This window comes from Oncorhynchus tshawytscha, linkage group LG03 (assembly GCF_018296145.1).
Source record: "Oncorhynchus tshawytscha isolate Ot180627B linkage group LG03, Otsh_v2.0, whole genome shotgun sequence".
Classification (NCBI taxonomy): domain Eukaryota; kingdom Metazoa; phylum Chordata; class Actinopteri; order Salmoniformes; family Salmonidae; genus Oncorhynchus; species Oncorhynchus tshawytscha.
The window spans coordinates 50,146,166-50,168,615 of record NC_056431.1 but is presented as its reverse complement, the minus strand read 5'-3'; the positions used below and the strand labels follow the sequence as shown (position 1 = coordinate 50,168,615).

The 22,450-nt window shown below is 42.4% G+C and overlaps 1 protein-coding gene across 1 annotated transcript in view; it reads left to right on the top strand.

Moving 5' to 3' along the window:
- Positions 1 to 14,445, top strand: part of LOC112238111 (inactive phospholipase C-like protein 1) — a 136,428-nt gene extending 121,983 nt beyond the window's left edge. Inside the window, exons 6-10 of the mRNA XM_042319015.1 lie at positions 2,127 to 2,489; positions 10,839 to 11,042; positions 12,148 to 12,223; positions 12,780 to 12,889; positions 13,236 to 14,445. Of these exons, the coding sequence (XP_042174949.1) occupies positions 2,127 to 2,489; positions 10,839 to 11,042; positions 12,148 to 12,223; positions 12,780 to 12,889; positions 13,236 to 13,463 (981 nt within the window). The 3' untranslated portion in view covers positions 13,464 to 14,445. The remainder of the gene's footprint in view (positions 1 to 2,126; positions 2,490 to 10,838; positions 11,043 to 12,147; positions 12,224 to 12,779; positions 12,890 to 13,235) is intronic.
- The last annotated feature ends 8,005 nt before the right edge of the window (positions 14,446 to 22,450 follow it).

Below are 22,450 nucleotides of genomic sequence, written 5' to 3'. Positions count from 1 at the left end.
AGGAAACAAAAGTATCTTTATCCACAGTAAAACGAGTCCTATATTGACATAACCTGAAAGGCCGCTCAGCAAGGAAGAAGCCACTGCTCTAAAACCGCCATAAAAAAAGACAGGCTAAGTTTTCCAACTGCACATGGGGACAAAGATCGTACTTTTTGAAGAAATGTCCTCTGGTCTGATGAAACAAAAATAGAACTCTTTGGCCATAATGACCATCGTTATGTTTGGTGGAAAAAGGGGGAGGCTTGCAAGCCGAAGAACACCATCCCAACCATGAAGCATGGGGGTGGCAGCATTATGTTGTGGGGGTGCTTTGCTGCAGGAGGGTCTGGTGCACTTCACAAAATAGATGGCATCACGAGGGAGGAAAATTATGTGGATATATTGAAGCAACATCTCAAGACATCAGTCAGGAAGTTAAAGCTTGCTCGCAAATGGGTCTTCCAAATGGACAATGACCCCAAGCATACTTCCAAAGTTGTGGCAAAATGGCTTCAGGACAACAAAGTCAAAGTATTGGAGTGACCATCACAAAGCCTTGACCTCAATCCTATAAAACATTTGTCTGCAGAACTGAAAAAGTGTGTGCGATCAAGGAGGCCTACTACCTGACTCAGTTACACCAGCTCTGTCAGGAGGAATGGGCCAAAATTCACCCAACTTATTGTGGGAAGCTTGACTACCCGAAACGTTTGACCCAAGTTGAACAATTTAAAGTCAATACTACCAAATACTAATTGAGTGTATGTAAACTTCTGACCCACTGGGAATGTGATGATGAAAGAAATAAAAGCTGAAATAAATCTCTACTATTATTCTGACATTTCACATTCTGAAAATAATGTGGTGATCCAAACTAAGATCCTAACTAAGATAAGGAATTTTTACTCGGATTAAATGTCAGGAATTGTGAAACAGAGTTTAAATGTATTTGGCTAAGGTGTATGTAAACTTCCGACGTCAACTGTATATATATATGTGTGATACTTTTGTGTGTCATGGACAATATTATTATAATATTATGTGCCCTGTGATGAACATATGGGGTGTATATTATATGAATGTACGTCCACCACTATGATTAAATGTTAATGTCTCAGTATGATAATATCTGTTTATAAACATCTTGACTCACCAGAGTTGTTCCAGAGCTGTTCTCCATGACTTACCTAACCTTGTTAAATAAAAGTTAGATAAATTATGCAGGTTTTCATTTTTTTTTTTCATCTATGTCGGGTTATCTTGGTGATGCTGTTAGATCCTATTGGAACGTTAGAGGAGAAGCACAACTTTTGTTAGTTAAAACTGTCTTATTATTGTTTTAAAACATTTTATTTAATTAAAACTGATATTGTTATTTCTAGTTGAAATCATTGTCCTTTATACAAATGTTTTTTTCCAGAATGAACTAAAGGGAGATGACTAGAAAACCAATAAAACATATCAGGGAGTATGTTTACACGCAGAATAACAACCCGATGTTAAACTGAGTGTGGCAGTAGGCTGAGTATGGCAATAGTCATGTTAACACCTTACTCTGCTTTCCTTAATCAGCATAAGGTGAAAATTGAAGTAAGTGTACGCTGATTAAAGCACCTGGTTTTCTAACCAATCTTTAGAATGATTAGGACCTGTAAAACAGCTTCATCAGAGCTCCAGCGGTGTATTTGATCTGAGCATGTGCCAGCATCAGAAACGCAAGTCAAGTGAGTTCGGAAAAACTGAAAGTATGCATGGAAAAAGTTTTCATATACAAACTTTATATGTCCAAACTCAGAATCAAATAGGCTTCGCAAAAATAACATGGTTGCTGTGGTAGAATGTTTATTTTGATTGCTGATTTTCTACATTTATTTAAGTCCCATCAGGTAGCCTGATTTCAGATGTGTCCATGTAAACAGGATTAGTAGGGAAATTGTTTGTTCATGCAAAGCATGTAAATGTTTTAAACAAACTATAATATTAATCTGATTATCCGCAATAATCGTATTATTGTGTGAAGTAACCATACTCAGTGTTCTAAAACAAGCAAGAGTTGTGTCTGTGTACAACATTCGGTAACATTCCTGTGATTTTGTCTGTCACTGCACCTTGGCTCATGATTGGTTGTTGTCTGTCCTTCCCAGGTGAACATGCCAGAGTTGGCGCTCCTCCGCTTCGTGGTATTGGACGACGACTACATTGGAGACGACTTCATTGGCCAGTACAGCGTGGCCTTCGAGTGCCTTCAGCCGGGCTACCGCAACGTGCCCCTGCTGGGTCTGGAGGGAGACCCCTTGCCCCACGCTAGCCTGTTCGTCCATGTTGCCGTGACCAACCGACGAGGGGGGGGCAAGGCCCAGAGGAGGGGTCTGTCTGTGCGGAGAGGGGTGTGGCGGGGGCGAGAGTACGTGACCCTACGGAACACGGGTATTAAAGCTCTGGATGATACGTTCCGTCCCGCTAACACCCATCTCAGAGAGGCCACAGACCTGCGGGAGGACGCACAGGTGAGAGGAGGGTCAGGAGTTAGAGGTCAGAGGGTGATTGGAGGGTGTTACTCATACCTGGGTGTTTCTCACGCACTTGGTGTTTCTTTTTTAAAATTTAATTAAATTTTTATTAACAACAAATCAATACAGAGAGTACATGAGGGAACACAAGTATATATAGATTATATACAGTGGACAATTGAGCTAGGGGCGGGGCTGGGGGCGGGGCTAGGGGGTACAATATCACATTACACAAGGACCTTAAGGGACATACATACGCTTATAATTATAATATAACAGCTTTTTTGTTAGTAGAGTACTTAATTGTCTTAAAATACAGTTCAATTTCTTTTTGTAGGTTAAGAAAATGTGGGTTTTTGTTTGTAAATTTACATTTATGAATATGAAATTTGGCCAAAAGAATAATGAAATTAATTACATAAAAATGTTTCAGCTGATTCCTATCATAGGTAAAGAATCCAAGCAGTACATCTCTCCACAATAGTGTACACTTCATAAAAGTGTTCAATTATAAATCTACTGATGTCTTGCCACAGTTTTCTTACATGAATACAATGCCAAAAAAGATGCAACACTGTTTCTGGGTGGTTACTACAAAAGGAGCAATTTGAGTTGATGTTTTCCTTAAACTTTTTCATATAGTGGTTGGCAGGATAATATTTATGAATAATTTTAAAGGAAACTTCCTTAATTTTGTTAACAAGTAGGTATGTGTGTGGCAACATCCAAACTTTTTTCCAACAGATATTATCAATAAATCCATTCCAATAAGGCAAGACACAAGGTATAGATACAACATCCTACTGAAACAAGGTTCGTATCGCTCTGTTGTTGAATGGATCAAAAGAGAAACAAATCTTTCCTACTGATGAGTTAACAGGGTCAATAGAAGGTAGGCTCTGAGGGTCTTATAACTGAGTAAAAGACCCTCTGCATTTACCAGTTGGCTCACCAATAGGATATTATCTTGGAACAAATATTCTAAAAACAAAGAAGTATTTGTATGCAATATATCCCGATTATTCCATATATAATATCTGTGTGGAGAAAAATTGTGTTTATAAATTAAGGACCATGACAAGAAAACCTGCCGATGAAAAGCAGAAAGTTTCACTGGAACTTTGTCAATATTATAATTGCAAAACAACATGAAGTTAAGGCCACCAAAAGTAGAGAAGACATGATGAGGAATAAAATTCCAGATAGAAGTGGGTCTTCTTAGGATTGTTTTATCCAATTGATCTTATTTAAGGTAGTAAAGTCCTGAAAATTCAACCCACCATTCTCATAAGTGGTCATTACAACAGTTTTCCTAATGTAATGGTTACGGTTTCTCCACAGAAAGTTGAAAAGCATCTGGTCTATCTCCTTGCTTATTTTACTGTCCAGATATAAAGATAGAGCACCATATGTTAGTCTGGAGATGCCTTCAGCCTTGGTTTTTAGGACTCTACCTTTTAAAGATAAGTCCCTCTGTAGCCATTCATTTAGCTTCTTCTGTTTTTTTTAATAAGAGGGTCAACATTTAGTAAGCCTCTAGACTTCTGATTCTTTGTAATGGTTATGCCTAAATATGTAAGTTCTTCTTTTACTGGAATACCATAATATGAAGGGGTCACACAATCTTTGACAGCCATGAGTTCACATTTATTAATGTTAAGATATAGACCAGATGCTTTGGAAAAGGATTGTATCACATTGATCGATATGAGAATTTGGTTAGCATCTTTCAGAAAAAGTGTAGTATCCTCAGCCAGCTGGCTTATAATAATTTATTTACCAGCTATGGAAATACCTTGTACAGGACTATTATTTAAAGAATTTGCAAGAAGTTTGGTGATTAATAAAAACAGGTATGGAGAGATAGGACAACCTTGCCTAATTCCCCTCTTTAACTCAAATCTAGTTGAGGTGCCATATTTCAATTTGATAGAGCTTTTACCATTTGCATAGAGAGTCTTAATAGCCTTACAGAAAAAAATCCCCAAAGCCAAGTCTCTCAAGGGAGTGGAAGAGAAACTGATGCTCTACTGTATCAAATGCTTTATAAATATAAATAATATGAAGCTATCCTCAGTTATTAGGTCTGAGTAGTCCAGTATGTCTAATACTAGTCTGACATTGTTAGAAATATGTCTGTTCCTCATGAAGCCAGACTGTGTTTCATCAATGATTGCATCCAGTACTTATTTAATTATTTTTGCAAGTATCTTATAGTCATTATTAAGAAGACAAATTGGACGCCAGTTGTTGATGAGCAGAACTTCTTTTTTAGGCTTAGGTATTATTAACCCCTGACTCATTGTAGGAGGGAGAAAATTGTTTTTAATACACTCTAAAAAAGACTTCAAATAGGAAGGGAGCTACTTGTTCAGAAAATAATTAGTCAAATTCTGATGTAATTCCATCAGCACCTGGGGATTTATTGTTCTTTAGATGTTTGATAGACTCTATAATCTCTTCGATTTTGATGGGTTCATCACACTGTTTAGATTCTATATCACTGATAGAGTGAACATTATTCAGTGAGTTAAAAAACATATCTGTGGATTCCTGACAGTACGTAGAGCTATACAATTTTCTGTAAAAATTGCTACCGTATTTAGCGATTCATTTTTGGTCATCTGTAATAACACCATCAATGTTTAACTTATGGATAGTGTTATTTTTAGAGTGAAATTTCTCAAGTCTAAAGAAATAGGATGAATTCTGTTCTCCCTCCTCAATCCATTTTTCCCAGATCTAATGAAGGCTCCTTCTGCTTTTAATCTATATATTTTATTCAGTTTATTTTGTAACTCAATTAGTTCCATCTTCTCCTTCCCCAGAGAGGCCGGCTGGGGACCTCTGAGAAAGGGAAGTTATCTTAAAGATCACATTTTCCTCCTCAGCTCTTCTGGTCTTAGCAATATTACTACCATATTTTCTAAGGTATTTGGACACCTCACATTTAAAGAGCTCCCAGTTCTTGCAATATGATTTTTCTTCACAAGCCCTTTCCCAAAAGTGTGAGAGCAGATCTTTAACCTCAAATTGAACTATCTCATTATTTAATAATGAGATATTTAGCTTCCAGTAGGATGCTCTACCAAGGTTAGTATCAGGGGTAAATATTTTGATATCTATGTAAATGGGCCTATGGTCTGTGAGGGGAGTAGTACAAATATTTGTAGTAACACACTCACTATCAATACATTTGGATATAAGCCAAAAATATATTCTGGATTGTCTGGAACCTGTTTTGTTACTCCAAGTGAATGATCTGTCGGCCGGAAACCTCTCCATATATCAGTAAGATCAAACTTTTCCATAAAAAGTATTAAATCCAAAATCTGATTGGTTGGCCTACCTGGGGGCCATCTATCAGTTGAATTATCTATAGTAATGTTAAAGTCCCCTCCTATCAATAATAACGAATTGGGAAATTTTGACCAATGAAGTATACTGTATGTTTCTATAGATTAAAGCAACTCATCATTCTCATGTTTGGTGTTGTACACATAGAAGTATACAGTAATGAGTGTAATGTCATTGTAACTGATCACAAGACTAATAAAGTGACCAAAGGGGTCACATTCCGAGTGTAGAATATTACCACCAAAGGTTTTTTTCATTGTAGTGACACCAGCGGAGCGTTCAGATCCATGGTAAAGCCAAATATCGTTGCCCCACTGTGACCTCCAGAAGTTGGCATTAGCCGAAATTGAGTGAGACTCTTGAAAAAATAAAAATAAGGCCTTGCGCTTCACATTGTTTCGTAACCACCTAGCATTAAGAGAAAGTATAGACAAAACATAGGAGCAGTGAACCTAAACGATAAGGAACCCAGATCTGCACCATTTAAGTCAATTTAAAGTGAAAATAGCTTATTCCATAAACTTTGAGCTAGACGTTATCTGGCTTTTAAATTCAACTCAACTGAAAATTATGTTCAAGACCAAACCAAGGGTTCTGGTAAGAGAGACTAAAAACCCTCTTTAGTGTAATCAGGAACTATTCTGAGAAATAAAATAGAAAATAATCATTTAAATAAAAGGGTACCTACTATTTTAAGTACATATGAAAACTGATCATTAAATAATGGAATAAAAAATGTTTTACATATAAACGTTCCTAAGACCTTTTTTGGAAATAAGTATTAATAACTAAATAGAAGAATAACCGTGTAAAGTCAGAGCAGACCTGTATGCCCTTTAAAACAGTATCTTAGTTACTGTATACATCAAAAATAAATACAGCTTTCAATCTTCTTCGGAAGTTTGTAAACAAAATAGGTCTTCTGGTCATACAAGAACAAACTAATAAATTGAAGAACCTGAGTATTCCGAAAAATAGTCCGTTGTTAGGTAAACAACATAAGGAAAGTTCGAATACCATGGCTGAAACCATCAACCTGTTCCTTCTGGTGAGATTCCAGGGAGGAATATGGATTTCTGAACCGTTGATGAAGCCTCGTCCTCCGACGAAGTAAGCAGCCTTTCCCTCATTTCGTGCTTTCTTGATCGTTGGCCACAACTTGTTCCTTCTTTCTATGTCCTCCGGGCTGAGATGATCGGCGAAACGCATACCATGGCTCTGAAGGAAGGCGTTCTTCCTAGCAACTTTCCAGACAGCATCCATGTAGAATCTGGCAGTGAAGAGGATGATGATACCCCTCGTTCTTGAATTGTTTTGCTGTTGCTTCTTGCCGAGGCGATGCACAACGTCGATGGTATCACCAACTTTGTTCTTCTCTGCAGGCATAACTTCTTGGCAGATACGGATAGCCTCTCCTCGCACATCTTCATTCTCCACCTCTGGCAAGCCGTAGAGTCTCAGGTTCCATCTTCATTCTCCACCTCTGGCAAGCCGTAGAGTCTCAGGTTCCATCTTCATTCTCCACCTCTGGCAAGCCGTAGAGTCTCAGGTTCCATCTTCTTGTGTATTGTTCCAGATCAGTGAGACGTCTATGGTAGACATTGTTATTCTTTTCCACACTCTCGTTTTCACATCCTTGATTTCACCACATGCAATCTCCACAGTCTTTTTCAAGCCTTCGATAACCATGGTGTTGGCGCCTACCATTTTCTCAATGGCGTCACACCTGGAGTTGATGAGCCACGATGTCAGAATTCATGTTGGGTTTTTTGGAGGGTGGAGGTTTGCACGGAGTAACCAGTAAAGAGGGGAATTCGTCATCTTCAACAGCATTCGAAAGCATGATATTATCCATAGGCCAAGTGTAGTTATGGCAGTTGTCTATAAGCACGTTTCTCTCTTGTTGATTAGCAATAGAACGGTAACTTCTTCCTTTCTTTTTTTGTCACGACTTTGCTTGGACATGATGAAATAAATGATCCAATTATCATTCCAGTCACAGGAAAGGTCTTATATCTTGAACAAATACAAACAGTAATAGTAATGACTGTAAACTTTTTTTTTTCACGATGTTTCTGAGGTTTGGTACGGAGCTCGGTAAAAAAGGGTCTGTTCAAGCCGCCATCTTGGCACCTCTTCCTCACGCACTTGCTGTGTTGCGAAGAAGTTACTCTTCTCCATGTAGTATGGACTTGCTCACATTCCCTTATGGATTTACCACTTGTCTGTTCCTTTTAAAGCCATGCAGTGAAAAGCAATATTTCAGAACTGAGGTCAATTGAAAAATATCAGACAGTGTTGTAATGTACTGTATAGATAACCCAAGATAACCAAATATATTTAAAGCCCCCATGCAGTCTTTTTAGTACAATATTTACATCATCACTGTATGTATAGTAATTCACTGTGTGTGTTTATTTCATGAAAATAACTCTAAATGTATTTTTTGAGCATTTATTTCCCTGAGCCTCCTTTTGAAATGCTCAGTCTGATCGTGTGGGTGTATCCATACACATTCAAATATATTTACATACACTGCCCTGATTGGCGGATAGGATCGTCTAGAGCAGGGATGCTTAAACTTTTGGTTTTGGTCAGCCAAAACATATTCTGAAGGGTTTACATTATTTATTTAGAAATATAGGTCAACAATTGCTTTTTAGGGTCTTGAAACAATAGCTTTTTTAAAAAAGTAATCATGAAATTACACTTCAAACATTAATCAAATCATAGCCATATTACTTGACACCTATGATTACCAGTATTAAATATGTATTTCAAATTTGACCATTGTAGCATAGAAACTGCAACCAAGTTTCTATATTCATAAGGCTTATTACATGAATATGTGCAGGGACCCTTCTTGCATTTTGGTTGCCCCCCCCACCTCATGGGCAAAACATTTTAGTGGCCCCCCTCTTGGCAGAGGAGAGAAAAATGGGCAGCTTTAAAACTAATTTCATGCTATTCTACTCATTTTGCCATGAGATGAAGAGGCAATTTTGCCATTTTAATGCTAATTTCCTGCAATTCTACACATTTTGCCATGACTTATGCCATGTTAATACGATATCTGAGTGAGAGTGACTAACAAAATCAATGGGAGCCACCTGGAGGTCACGGCCCCTGGGCACGGGCCTTGAGTGCCTGGTCAGTAATTCGGCCATGATTACTATAAGGTTTAGTAGATAGCTGGCTAGACGACTGTAACTTAACAGTCAACAGTAAGTTGAGACCCTGACTGACTTCCTGTCACGATCATCGTAATAACATTCGGACCAAAGCGCAGCGTGAAATCGGTTTGACATTTTTATTTGAAGTGAACCGCACAAAAAACAATAAACAAACGAAACGTGAGGTTCCGGAGTGCTCACAGGCAACAACACAAAAACAAGATCCCACAAAACACAGTGGGGAAATGGCTGCCTAAATATGATCCCCAATCAGAGACAACGATAAACAGCTGCCTCTGATTGGGAACCATACCAGGCCAACATAGAAATAAACACACTAGGTCACCCACCCTAGTCACATCCCGACCTAACCAAACTAGAGAATAAAAAGGCTCTCTATGGTCAGGGCGTGACACTTCCTAAAAATATATATATATCTTTAGGGGGCCCCTAGTGGTCCTGACGGGCCAAACGGCGCCCTAGGGCCCCAGTTTTGTCGGCCCTGCTCTAGAGCCTACCCCGCTTCCCCCTTTAAAGTAAGAGGATACATATGCAAATAAAATATGACTGGTTTATTGGTCAGAATAATCCGATTGTGATGTCATGATCTGAGCCAAAAACCCTCCCACCTGAACAGGCTGAATTTCCAACCATTATTTTCAAACAGCTCTTACACAAAAAGCTAAATATTGAAAATTAACAAATACATTTGAATACATTTTCCTGCCTGAACAGATAGTGGCGATGTGCTGTTGTGTTATGTTTAGCCAGTGTTGAAATATGGTCTGTTATGCAGGAGTTTTGGAGGAGTGTGATTTGGGCTAGAATAGATTGCATGACTGCGCTGAAATAAGACACTACCTGTGAGTTCCCTGTGGGGTGACGTGAACTTTGTGAGAGGGACAGAGAGAGAGAGGGAGTGAGAGTAATGAAAGAGAGGGGAGAGAGGTGGATAGAGAGAAAGAAGGAAAGAGAGAGGGAGTAGGTTGAGGAGGATTACACGTTAGTCTATAAATAACAGAGGAGAGAGAGAAGGCATAGACCTGGTTACAGCACAGACCAGCTTATCTCCACATATACACACTCTCTCTCTGTCTCTCTCTGTCTCTCTCTGCCATGTGTCCAGCTGTATTCTCATCTGCCACAGTCTGTTATTATTCATAATTTGTCTCCCTGCCCGCCCGCCCCCACACACACACACACACACACACACACACACACACACACACACACACACACAAAGCCCCCCGCCCCCTCACACCCAACCCATTCTGTCCTCAGGAGGGCTATGCTATGGTAATCACCAATGTGACTGCTGGTCCAGTTGCGGTGCTGCCAGGTGGAAAATGGCCTCAGTGTTTTGGCAGTGTGTCTGATCTCAGTGGAGACCTCTGACAGATCCCAGTATATTCCCTCCCTCCCAAACACATTAGCTAGTACAGTAGATGTCTAGCATGGATGCTTTAATGTCTATTCTCCTCCGTGACCCTAGCACAGGTTTTAGGGGTTCAGTTCAAGTAATAAGGGGTTCACCCAAGTGCCTTGATTTAGATTGACCTGAACCTGACCAGAGATTTCCCTGATGTACTCACAGACAATAGGAGAAGGACATGTTCTGTTTTAATCTGAGCTTGACATTATCTAGGTGTGAGTTTAAGCCTCATCTGACGTTGTGATTTCATCAGGGTCAGATGTTTTTCAGGTCACGTGGACCTGACCATAATATACCTATAATACACTGCATCTCTCTCTTTTTCACTCTCTCTCTCTTTCACTCTCTCTCTCTCTCTTTCGCTCTGTGTCCTGTTCCATCCAGAGTGCAAGTGTGAGTTTCAAAGAGCAGTGTGGACTCCCCCCGGTGGCAAAGCTGAAGCAGTGCATCCAGAGCCTGGCCACACGGTTGCAGACCCCAGAAGGGCCCCCGGGGGCCAGCATGACCCTGAGGGATGGCTACCCCCACCTGGAGGCCCTGGGCAGCATCACTGAGGTCACGCGCAAACTACTGAATTACTATGATACGGTAGGAGGGAGAGAGAGATATATATCAATATTATAATATTATTGGAGTACATATATGTAGAGAGGGAGAGTAATTAAGACACTTGAAGCTATAGGCATGTGTTCATTCACACACCTTTGTCTTCGGGCATACATGCTTACACAGAAGTAGGGAGAGAGAGGCACACATGCACAAATACCGTTTTACATCTCCAGCTGTGTTTCTTCCCACTCTGTCTCTGCCAGTATTAAATCAGGATGCCTCTTACCCACCTGCACTCTATCTCTCATTACTCCCCCTCACACACCACAACCAACCAGAGAAACAGAGAGAGGGAGGGTGAAAAGGGAGAGGGACAAAGAGGAAGAGCTATTTCTGTGGCAGCATATTTGTTCAGTGTGCTCTGTGTATGTTAGATATTTGTCAGCCTCGCTCTCTGTATGTATGCGTATCTAGGGCCAAGCTAGCCCAGCAGGTCAGTGTGACACACAGACAGTTGGCCTGAGACCCAGACTGTAGCCCCTCCAATGTCTACATCACACCCTCAAACCTCCATCACACGTGGCCTTAGTCATCACGCTCTCTTCTTCCCTTCCATCTCTGCCTTTCCCCCATCCCTCCATTCCTCCATCTCATCTAACCCTGAGGTAGTGGACAGCAGGGTCAGAGTTAGAGTCAGGAAGGACATTAGTCTGTAAATAACACAGTGTGCTGCTCTTTCAGAAAAACATTTTCAGTTTTTTTCCCATACATTTTTCATTCATTTGTATTATAGAACTTGTGTGTCTTTACACCAGTGGAGGCTGGTGGAGGGGAGGTCGGCTCATAATAATGGCTGGAATGGAGCGAACGGAATGGCATCAAATGATGTGTTTCATGTATTTGATACCATTCCACTCATTTCGCTCCAGCCATTACCACAAGCCCGTCCTCCCCAATTAAGGTGCCACCAACCTCCCGTACTGTACAGAATATACCTGCCACCATTTAAGGCCACTATCTATGTGTGTACGTGTTTGTGTGTATGACAATCTTTATTTCCATCTGTCTATTGGTTGGTCTGTTGATCTGTATCTGTCTGTCTGTCCAGAGGCTCATCCAGTGTCTGTCTTTGTCTCTCTTCCAGATGATCTCGGCCAAGAAGCAGCTGATCGAGAATGCAGACGCTGTGCAGGAGAGGATGGCCCAGGTGCAGAGAGAAGGTGAGAGGAGAGGATGGATGGACAGAGGGAGGGAGGGAAAGGAGGAATATCAAATATTTGTCTGGGAGGAAATAATGGCTGGAACGAATATCAAACTAATAACTCACTTTTTAGAGATCAAGTGGTCTACTGAAGTGTGATTGCAGAGCTCCGTCTTGTGATGTTATTTATACTGTACGCCACAGTCCCCAAGAGAGAGAGATGAACTGGAAGTGCTATATAGGAGAAATGGGGAGAGGAAAATCAATGGTTTTCATTTACCATACCAATACACATAAACCTAGTCCAGACTTCAGTAAACACAGTCTGCCTATAATTTACCTTATGAGAAGAGAAATCGCCGGACATATTGGGGCTGGAGAAAGAAAACGAAACACAATGAGATTTAATTTAATTAAGTTTTATGATTGCAGTTTTTCCAACATGGTGACCATGACATTGGTCAGCTTACTGTCGCATGGCTCTGCTTCCTGCTTCCTGTTGCCTGTTGTCTGCCTTAGCCACAGCTCTAACTATCAGTTGAACTGGATCTCTGTCTCCTGTCCCGTCTTCTCAGGAATGGAGTTCCACGAGGAGCTGCCCAGGCTGGGAGAGAAGGAGGGGCTGAAGGGACACAAGCAGAGTAAAGCCCTGGAGAGTTTCACCTGGAATATTACTGTACTGAAGGTACGCACACACACACACACACACACACACACACACACACACACACACACACACACACACACACGTGATACAATAAACTCGATACAATAAACATTATTGTCACCAAGGGGGAAATTGTCTTGGAGACAAAATAAAATTGTCTTGGAAACAGTTTTACACTTTCTCTCTCTCTGTGTGTGTGTGTCTCTCTCTCTCTCTCTCTGTCTCTCTCTGTGTGTGTCTCTCTCTCTGTGTGTGTCTCTCTCTGTGTGTGTCTCTCTCTGTCTCTGTCTCTGTCTCTGTCTCTCTCTCTCTCTCTCTCTCTCTCTCTCTCTCTCTCTCTCTCTCTCTCTCTCTCTCTCGACAGGGTCAGTGTGATCTCCTGCGCAGTGCCAAGGTAGACTCTCTGGATGGTCTGAGACAGTTGGCCCTGGCCTGTGAAGCCTGTGGCCTCACCTCCACGACCTCCTCCTGCACCTCTTTTGGTCCCTCTGATCTCTTCTACACCTCCCACAGCAGGAGGGGCAACTCCCAGGAGAGGAGAGGAAGCACCCAGGAGAGGAGGGTGAATACCCATGGCAATGGACGAATATGACACCCCCCAACCTACCAGAGAGAGGGAAGGGGGATAGAGGGATCGAGTGGATGAGATGGTGACAACCCCTCAAATCCCAAACTGTCAGAGAAAGGGAGGGTGGGGAGAGAGAGAGATGGCGAAAGAGAGCAGAGTTGGAATGGTCTAGAGTAGAGCCCAGAGCCTATACCTTTATCCAGAGTAGTAAGACTAGTGAAGAATCGTTGCAGTAATTTGACGGCTTACTTTGTGTTCATCAGTGGAAATACATTTGTGCTTATTTAAGTCGGACACTTGAATATAACGCTCCTACAATTTACTTCAATGTTTTTTCTCCCTAAAAAGGGAGTTGTGATTGTGAAAACACGTTGTTCTTCGGTAAGAAACCTTTGCTGTGGAAAGGACGAGTGAAGAGTCTCTGTCCTTCTGAACCCATCTAATTGATCCCTCGGGAGGATGTGATGTCACGCTGTTGATGCCTTGAGGGGCCGTCTCACCATGGATACCACAGGGGGTTGAGTGACAGGTGACCAGACTCTCAGTGTCCCACGGACACAGCTACTGTTACACCCAGCCCCTCTCTCCTTCCTTACCCCTCTTTATCTCCTTCACCCAGAACCCTCGGTACATGGAGTGTTTTGAATGTCTAGCCTGTCTTGCGTACCCCTCTCATCTTCCCTGAGAGACCCCACCAGGTATCCTTTCCGGAGAAGATGGGAGGAGGCAGATGTGTTGGTAGTTTTACATGACATGGCTTAACCCTGCTTCAGGCTACTATGTCCTACCTGAGACCATCCACAGGTTTCAGATGGCTAGGGGCTAACAGTGTCACAGTATCGCAACATCACAGTAAGGTCTGGAAGACAACCTGAAATAAGAGGACCTGTTGGGTGTGATTGATTGATTGATTATTTCATTGTGTTTAAAAGGCTTCATTTAAAAAAACATTATTATTATTATTATTTTTTTACCTTTATTTAACTAGGCAAGTCAGTTAAGAACAAATTCTTATTTTCAATGACGGCCTAGGAACAGTGGGTTAACTGCCTGTTCAGGGGCAGAACGACAGATTTGTACCTTGTCAGCTCGGGGGTTTGAACTTGCAACCTTCTGGTTACTAGTCCAACGCTCTAACCACTAGGCTACCCTGCCGCCCCAAACTGCCCCAATTGATTAGTTGGGCAGCAGGTCACCTAGTGGTTAGAGCGTTGGGGCAGTAACCAAAAGGTTGTTTGTTCGAATTGAATTTCTGAGCTGACAAGATGGAAAAAATCTGCCGTTCTGCCCTTGAGCAAGGCAGTTAACCCCCACAACAACTGCTCCCCGGGCGCCGAAGACGTGGATGTCGAATAAGGCAGCCCCTCACACCTTTCTGATTCAGAGGGGTTAAATGCAGAAGGCACATTTTGGTTGAATGCATTCAGTTGTGCAACTGACTAGGTATCCCCCTTTCCCCTTTGATTGATAGTATTACCCTACACAAGGATGTGGTTGGCATGGCTGTGTTGCTATGAGGGAGGGGGCCTTCTCTCTGTGTATTGACTGAAAGTATGTGCTGGGTTTGTCCCAGCTTAAAAACTCACTCAGCAAAAGTAAAGGACTCTGACAAAGAACTACAAAAATGGTGCCACTAGATGCTACGACATCCTTGGTGTGCTTATGCTGCTTGTGATGGTCGACTGTGGGACATGGATGCCATTGTTTTTCCAATGTTAGATTTGTGCTATTAAGGTAGGTAAATACTTCATGTAATTTATATTTTACTGTGTCATAGCACCCTTTCTCTACCAGTGGTGGCTGGTATCACTTTAAATCGGAGGATGGGCCCACCAGCCTCCACTGCTCTCTACCTTTCCTACCACCTGTGATCCAAACACAGCAAGAGGCAGAGGCCCCCAACACAACAATATTACACCCAGCGGGGTATAGGGGCCTGGCATCAAAGAGACACAGACAGTAGAGATAATAGAGGATCTTACCATAAGGGACATTTTCATCACAAGGCGAGAATGGGTTGAATGGAAAGTATTCCCCCAGGGCCTCCAGCAGAGCACAGGGTCTTCTGGGGCTCTGAGGTCAACGTACCTACCGTCTGTCATTCAACAGTCTGAACAGCCATTTCAACACACACAGCAGTAAAGTTGGAGGAACATTTAAATTCGGCATAGAAAGGATAATACCTAACATAGGTTCTTTGATGCATGCAGTGGACAACCCATTTTGACCTGCCTCTCTCCTTCTCTTGGATGGATGGATTCATTATCATCTGTTGCCTCCTTCACCAGCCCACCTCCACACATCTATCTTAAAGGCGTTGCATGGTCAGTCTGATGTCTGCATTGACCATGCAGCGTTGACAGTGATATGGCCTCTGCAGAAGTCAGAGCCAATTTAGGCTTGATCTGAAAATGTGGTTGGAGGCTTCGTATGGAGGGTGTGATCACATAGCCTCCAGAGGCACGCAGAGGCCAAATCAAGCTCCGTAAAGCATCGCCGTGCACCTCTCAAATGTTGTAACAGTGAGGAGGGCTCCGTATAGCTCCGTATTGACATGATTGGTTGATGGTAGGTGAGGACGGGAGGTCCTGCAGAAACACAAACTCACTTCCTTGACAACTTCCTCCACAACAGCTCTGCGCTGCTCGGCGAAGTGCAACAAGTATGAATGACCTGACTTCTGCAAAGGCCATATCAAGGTAAATGCTGCACGGCCAGTCAGACGTCGGAATGACCATGCAGCGCCTTTCAGGTCATTCATACTTGTTGCACTTCGCCGAGCAGCGCAGAGCTGTTGTGGAGGAAGTTGTCAAGGAAGTTTGTGTTTCTGCAGGACCTCCCGTCCTCACCTACCATCAACCAATCATGTCAATGCGGAGCTATACGGAGCCCTCCTCACTATTACAACATTTGACAGGCGCACAGCAATGAGGAAGGTCACTATACTATAGCTCACTATACTCAACTGCGTGTTGATGTTTTTTTGCAGTATTGAAAAATAAAAACATGAAATAAATCCTCTAATCCAACGGCACTCTGGTCCAACACCACAGTGCTTTAATTTACTATACTGTAGTTACTCTCTTTAACCTGCGTCTGTCTTAAACCTTAAACCTACCTGCCCTCCACGCTCTATGTGGTGTTTGACTTTACAGTCCTTACAGCGATGTGTTTAGGTTATGTCTGCTTCCCAAATGGCACCCTATTCCCTACATAGTGCATTACTTTCGTAGTGCACTATATAGGGAATAGGGTGCCATTTGGTATATACTCTGTATCTATCTGTGTATGCTATCTTCTCTGACCGACCTCTCTGACCGACCCTTCAAACAAATCTTTGTTTCGTTCTGTCTGTGTACGCTCATGTTTTTGTAAAAACAAATATACAAAAAGAAGAGTATTTATTAAAGGTGGTGACGAGTGTGTTTTGAAACCAATACATATTATATTAAATGGACGTTGCTTTTATTTTGAAAAGCTAGTTTGTTTTCTATCTGATTAACCAAATGTAACAGTTGTACCCTTAAATGACTAAATAAAACTATTTTATTGACCATTTAATCCCCTCGTCTTCTTTCTTGTCTGCCATCTAATCATTATCCAATCATCACACTGGATCTCTCAGAATATGAACTATAGTGTTTATGAGCCTACAGATGTATTTAGAAGGTATTGGATCTGAGCCTTGATTTTGATGGTCAGTACAAAATGGCGCCGAAGGAGATGGCCGTTGTTTTACGATCCCGTAACCAATTGTGCTATTGTGTATGTTTTTCGTGTTATTTGTAACTTATTTTGTACATAATGTTTCTGCCACCGTGTGACCAAAAAGAGCTTCTTGATATCAGGGCAGCGATTACTCACCCCGTACTGGAGGAATTCTTCTTCAACTAGTCGGACAGGAAGGATTTACTCCAGACACACGACAAGTCCCTCATCCCCGTCATTCGCAGGAGGAAAAGACGGAGGTATCGTGGACGATGGTCTGGGTGCCTTGTCAGGATCCATCGCCGAGAGGGTAATCTACCTTTATCATCAGTCCTATTAGCCAACGTACAATCAATCGATAATAAAATAGACGAAATACGAGCACGTATATCCTACCAACGGGACATTAAAAACTGTAATATCTTATGTTTCACCGAGTCGTGGCTGAACGACGACATTATTAACACAGCTGGCGGGTTTTAAGCTTTTTCTGCAGGATAGAACAGTGGCCTCTGGTAAGACAAGGGGTGACGGCCTATGCATATTTGTAAACAACAGCTGGTGCACAAAATCTAAGGAAGTCTCGAGGTTTTGCTCACCTGAGGTAAAGTATCTCATGACAAGCTGTAGACCACACTATTTACCAAGAGAGTTTACATCTATATTTTTCGTAGCAGTCTACCACCGCAGACCGATGCTGGCACTAAGACCGCACTCAATGAGCTGTGTACGGCCATAAGCAAACAGGAAAACGCTCATCCAGAGGCGGCGGTGGCTGGGGACTTTAATGCAGGGAAACTCAGATCAGTTTTGCCTAATTGCTGTCAGCATGTTAAATGTGCAACCAGAGGGGGATAAAACTCTAGACCACCTTTACTCCACACACAGAGACGCATACAAAGCTCTCCCTCGCCCTCCATTTGGCAAATCTGACCATAATTGTATCCTACTGATTCCTGCTTACAAGCAAAAACTAAAGCAGGAAGCCCCAGTGACTCGGTCAATAAGAAAGTAGACAGAAGAAGCAGATACTAAGCAGGACTGTTTTGCTATCCCAGACTGGAATCTGTTCTGGGATTCTTCCGATGGCATTGAGGAGGACACCACATCAGTCACTGGCTTCATCAATAAGTGCATAGATGATGTCATCCTCACAGTGACCGTGCGTACATACCCCAACCAGAAGCCATGGATTACAAGCAACATCCGCACTGAACTAAAGGTTAGGGCTGCCACTTTCAAGGAGTGGGACTCTAACCCGGATGCTTACAAGAAATCCCGCTATGCTCTCCGACAAACCATCAAACAGGCAAAGCATCAATACAGGCCTAAGGTTGAATCGTACTACACCGGCTCTGATGCTCGTTGGATGTGGCAGGGCTTGCAAACTATTACAGACTACAAAGGGAAGCACAGCCACAAGCTGCCCAGTGACACAAACCTACTACACAAGCTAAACTACTTCTATTCTCGCGTTGAGGCAAGTAACACTGAAACATGCATGAAAGCACCAGCTGTTCCGGACGACTGTGTGATCATGCTCTCCGTAGCCGATGTGAGTAAGACCTTTAAACAGGTCAACATTCACAAGGATGGAGGGCGAGACGGATTACCAGGACGTGTACTCCGAGCATGCACTGACCAACTGGCAAGTGTCTTCACTGACATTTTCAACTTGTCCCTGACTGATTCTGTAATACCAACATGTTTCAAGCAGACCACCATAGTCCCTGTGCCCAAGAACACTAAGGTAACCTGCCTAAATGACTACTGACCCGTAGCACTCACATCTGTAGCCATGAAGTGCTTTGAAAGGCTGGTCATCGCTCACATCAACACCATTATCCCAGAAACCTTAGACTCACTCCAATTTGCATACCCCCCCCCCCAACAGATCAACAGATGATGCAATCTCTATTGCACTCAACACGGCCCTTTCCCACCTGGACAAAAGGAACACCTATGTGAGAATGCTATTCATTGACTAGAGCTCAGCATTCAACACCATAGTGCCCTCAAAGCTCATCACTAAGCTAAGGACCCAGCGACTAAACACCTCCCTCTGCATCTGGATCCTGTACTTCCTGACGGGCCGCCCACAGGTGGTAAGGGTAGGGAATAACACAGCCGCCACGCTGATCCTCCCTGTTCACTCATGACTGCACGGCCAGTCATGACTCCAACACCATCATTAAGTTTGCTGATGACACATCAGTGGTAGGCCTTATCACCGACAATGATGAGGCAGCCTATAGGGAGAAGGTCAGAGACCTGGTCGTGTGGTGCCAGGACAACAACCTGTCCCTCAACGTTATCAAGACAAAAGAGATGATTGTGGACTACAGGAAAAGGAGGACCGAGCACGCCCCCATTCTCATCGACAGGGCTGTAGTGGAGCAGGTTGAGAGCGTTAAGTTCCTTGGTGTCCACATCACCAACAAACTAACATGGTCCAAGCACAATAAGACAGTTGTGAAGAGGGCACGACAAAACCTATTCCCCCTCAGGAGACTGAAAAGATTTGGCATGGGTCCTCAGAGCCTCAAAAGGTTCTACAGCTGTACCATAGAGAGCATCCTGACTGGTTGCATCACTGCCTGGTCACTGCCTGTGTATGGCCCGGTACATCACTGGGGCTAAGCTTCCTGCCATCCAGGACCTCTATATCAGTTTGTGTTAGAGGAAGGCCCTAAAAATTGTCAAGGACTCCAGCCACCCTAGTCATAGACTGTTCTCTCTGCTACCGCACGGCAAGCGGTACCGGAGCGCCAAGTCGAGGTCCAAAAGGCTTAACAGCTTCTAGCCCCCAAACCATAAGACTCCTGAACAGCTAATCAAAGGGCTACCCAGACCCCTCTTTTACGATGCTGCTACTCTCTGTTTATAATCTATGCATAGTCACTTTAACTCTACTTACATGTACATATTACCTCAATTGCCTCAATTACCTCAACTAACCCTTGCCCCCACACATTGACTCTGTACCGGTACCCCCTGTATATATCCTCGCTTGTTATTTTACTGCTGCTGTTTAATTATTTGTTACTTTTATTTTCAATGTTTTACTTATCTATTTTTTACTTAACACTTGTTTTTACTTTTTTCTTAACTTCTTAAAGCATTGTTGGTTAAGGGCTTGTAAGTAAGCATTTCACTGCAAGGTTGTAAGCATTTCACTGTAAGGTTGTAAGCATTTCACTGTAAGGTTGTAAGCATTTCACTGTGAGGTTGTAAGCATTTCACTGTAAGGTTGTAAGCATTTCACTGTAAGGTTGTAAGGTTGTAAGCATTTCACTAAGCATTTCACTGTGAGGTTGTAAGCATTTCACTGTGAGGTTGTAAGCATTTCACAAGGTTGTAAGCATTTCAATGTAAGGTTGTAAGCATTTCACTGCTGTGAGGTTGTAAGCATTTCACTGTAAGGTTGTAAGCATTTCAATGTAAGGTTGTAAGCATTTCACTGTAAGGTTGTAAGCATTTCACTGTAAGGTTGTAAGCATTTCAAGGTTGTAAGCAAGGTTGTAAGCATTTCACTGTAAGGTTGTAAGCATTTCACTGTAAGGTTGTAAGCATTTCACTGTAAGGTTGTAAGCATTTCACTGTGAGGTTGTAAGCATTTCACTGTAAGGTTGTAAGCATTTCACTGTGAGGTTGTAAGCATTTCACTGTAAGGTTGTAAGCATTTCACTGTAAGGTTGTAAGCATTTCACTGTAAGGTTGTAAGCATTTCACTGTGAGGTTGTAAGCATTTCAATGTAAGGTTGTAAGCATTTCACTGTAAGGTTGTAAGCATTTCACTGTAAGGTTGTAAGCATTTCGCTGTAACCTGTTGTATTCGGTGCATGTGACAAATGCTAAATTGATTTGATATGATTCAGTAGTGGTTAGGAATAATAGTGGTGTAGTTCGCCAGGACAGCCGGTAGGAGGAGATGTTTATCTGGAGAACAAGGAAAAATCGCTAAATGGCAACTGCACTGAGCCTGTTCCTCAGTTTGTCTATGGTCATCAATTATTGAACACAAGTTCTCTAGGGGGAGACATTGTCACAGCAGAAAAATATGCACATCGTGTCACCATCCTATAATGTATAAATTACATTTTATGCTTCAAAGGTAGACTAATATTGTTGAGTCCCTCAACAAGTATCAACAACATAATAAGTATAGGGCCTGATGTCATGGAATGTCTTAGAATTTAGAATGCACTCTGATTTCTCTATCTCTCGCCCTCCCTCCCTCTCTCTCTCTCTGGCCCTGCATACTGGACCATGTCTCAAGGGCGTGTGTGCAGCAGACGGTAGGTGATGGAACTCTGTGGTAGTGGAGGAGAAAACATGACAGGCCTGTCAGTTCCTAATGCAGGGGAACATCTGGCTGCTGCTGCTCGCCCCATCACACACACACACACACACACATACACACACACAAACACACTAACAAACAGAAACACTCTCACACACACAGACTCTACCATCACCACAGGGCCCCAGGCAGGGTCATTTAGCCTGGGGGGCCACTAGGGGCCATGGTCAGGCACATGCATGCACCGATAAAGCTCTACCTGTGCAGAGCACATGCCCCGTCTCCAGTGCCCTTTAAGGGGTTGGTATAATTTTGGTTTGTCGTTGTTGTTCTGAAACCACAGCCCGCAAGTCGTCATTAAAATCTCTTATATGCTTCAGAATCAAAAGGTTGCTCTTCTTGATTGTTGACCAAGGACCATTCATCAGCACAAAGGACTGTGTGCATATCCAGAGTAGTGACCAGAAAGATTTCCCTCCAGTTTTTCCTGGAATAAACAGATAGGTCTACATTTATCATCCATATAAAATACAGTTTATCTACTACTGACTCATCTTTACCAGAACTATAATAGGCTACCTGGCAATTTTATTGGTACTTTTCTTATTTCAGATAGGCCTAATTTAGGTGGTACTGGCGATGTGTCTAAAGATAAGCAGCTGTAACATCGCAGTGCCTTCAATATTATGGAATTACGATGTAACATATTCTGGTGAATTTATGACTATATTTGTGAGGAAGAACATTGCTACCTGGCTAACAAAAGCCCTCTGCAGGCAGGGCGCTCTCCAAAGTGATGGCACGGTGCAGTAGAAACATGCTTTCCTTCAGATACTGCTGCCTAGGCTACAGGATTTTGCTTGCTCTGGACTTCAGCGAAGTGACAGGATATATCCCTCATTATTTTATTTGACTTTATTAGGATCCCAATTAGCCAACTCCAATGGCGAGTCTTTCTGGGGCCCGACACATAACAAAAAAGTAATTACAGACAAACGAC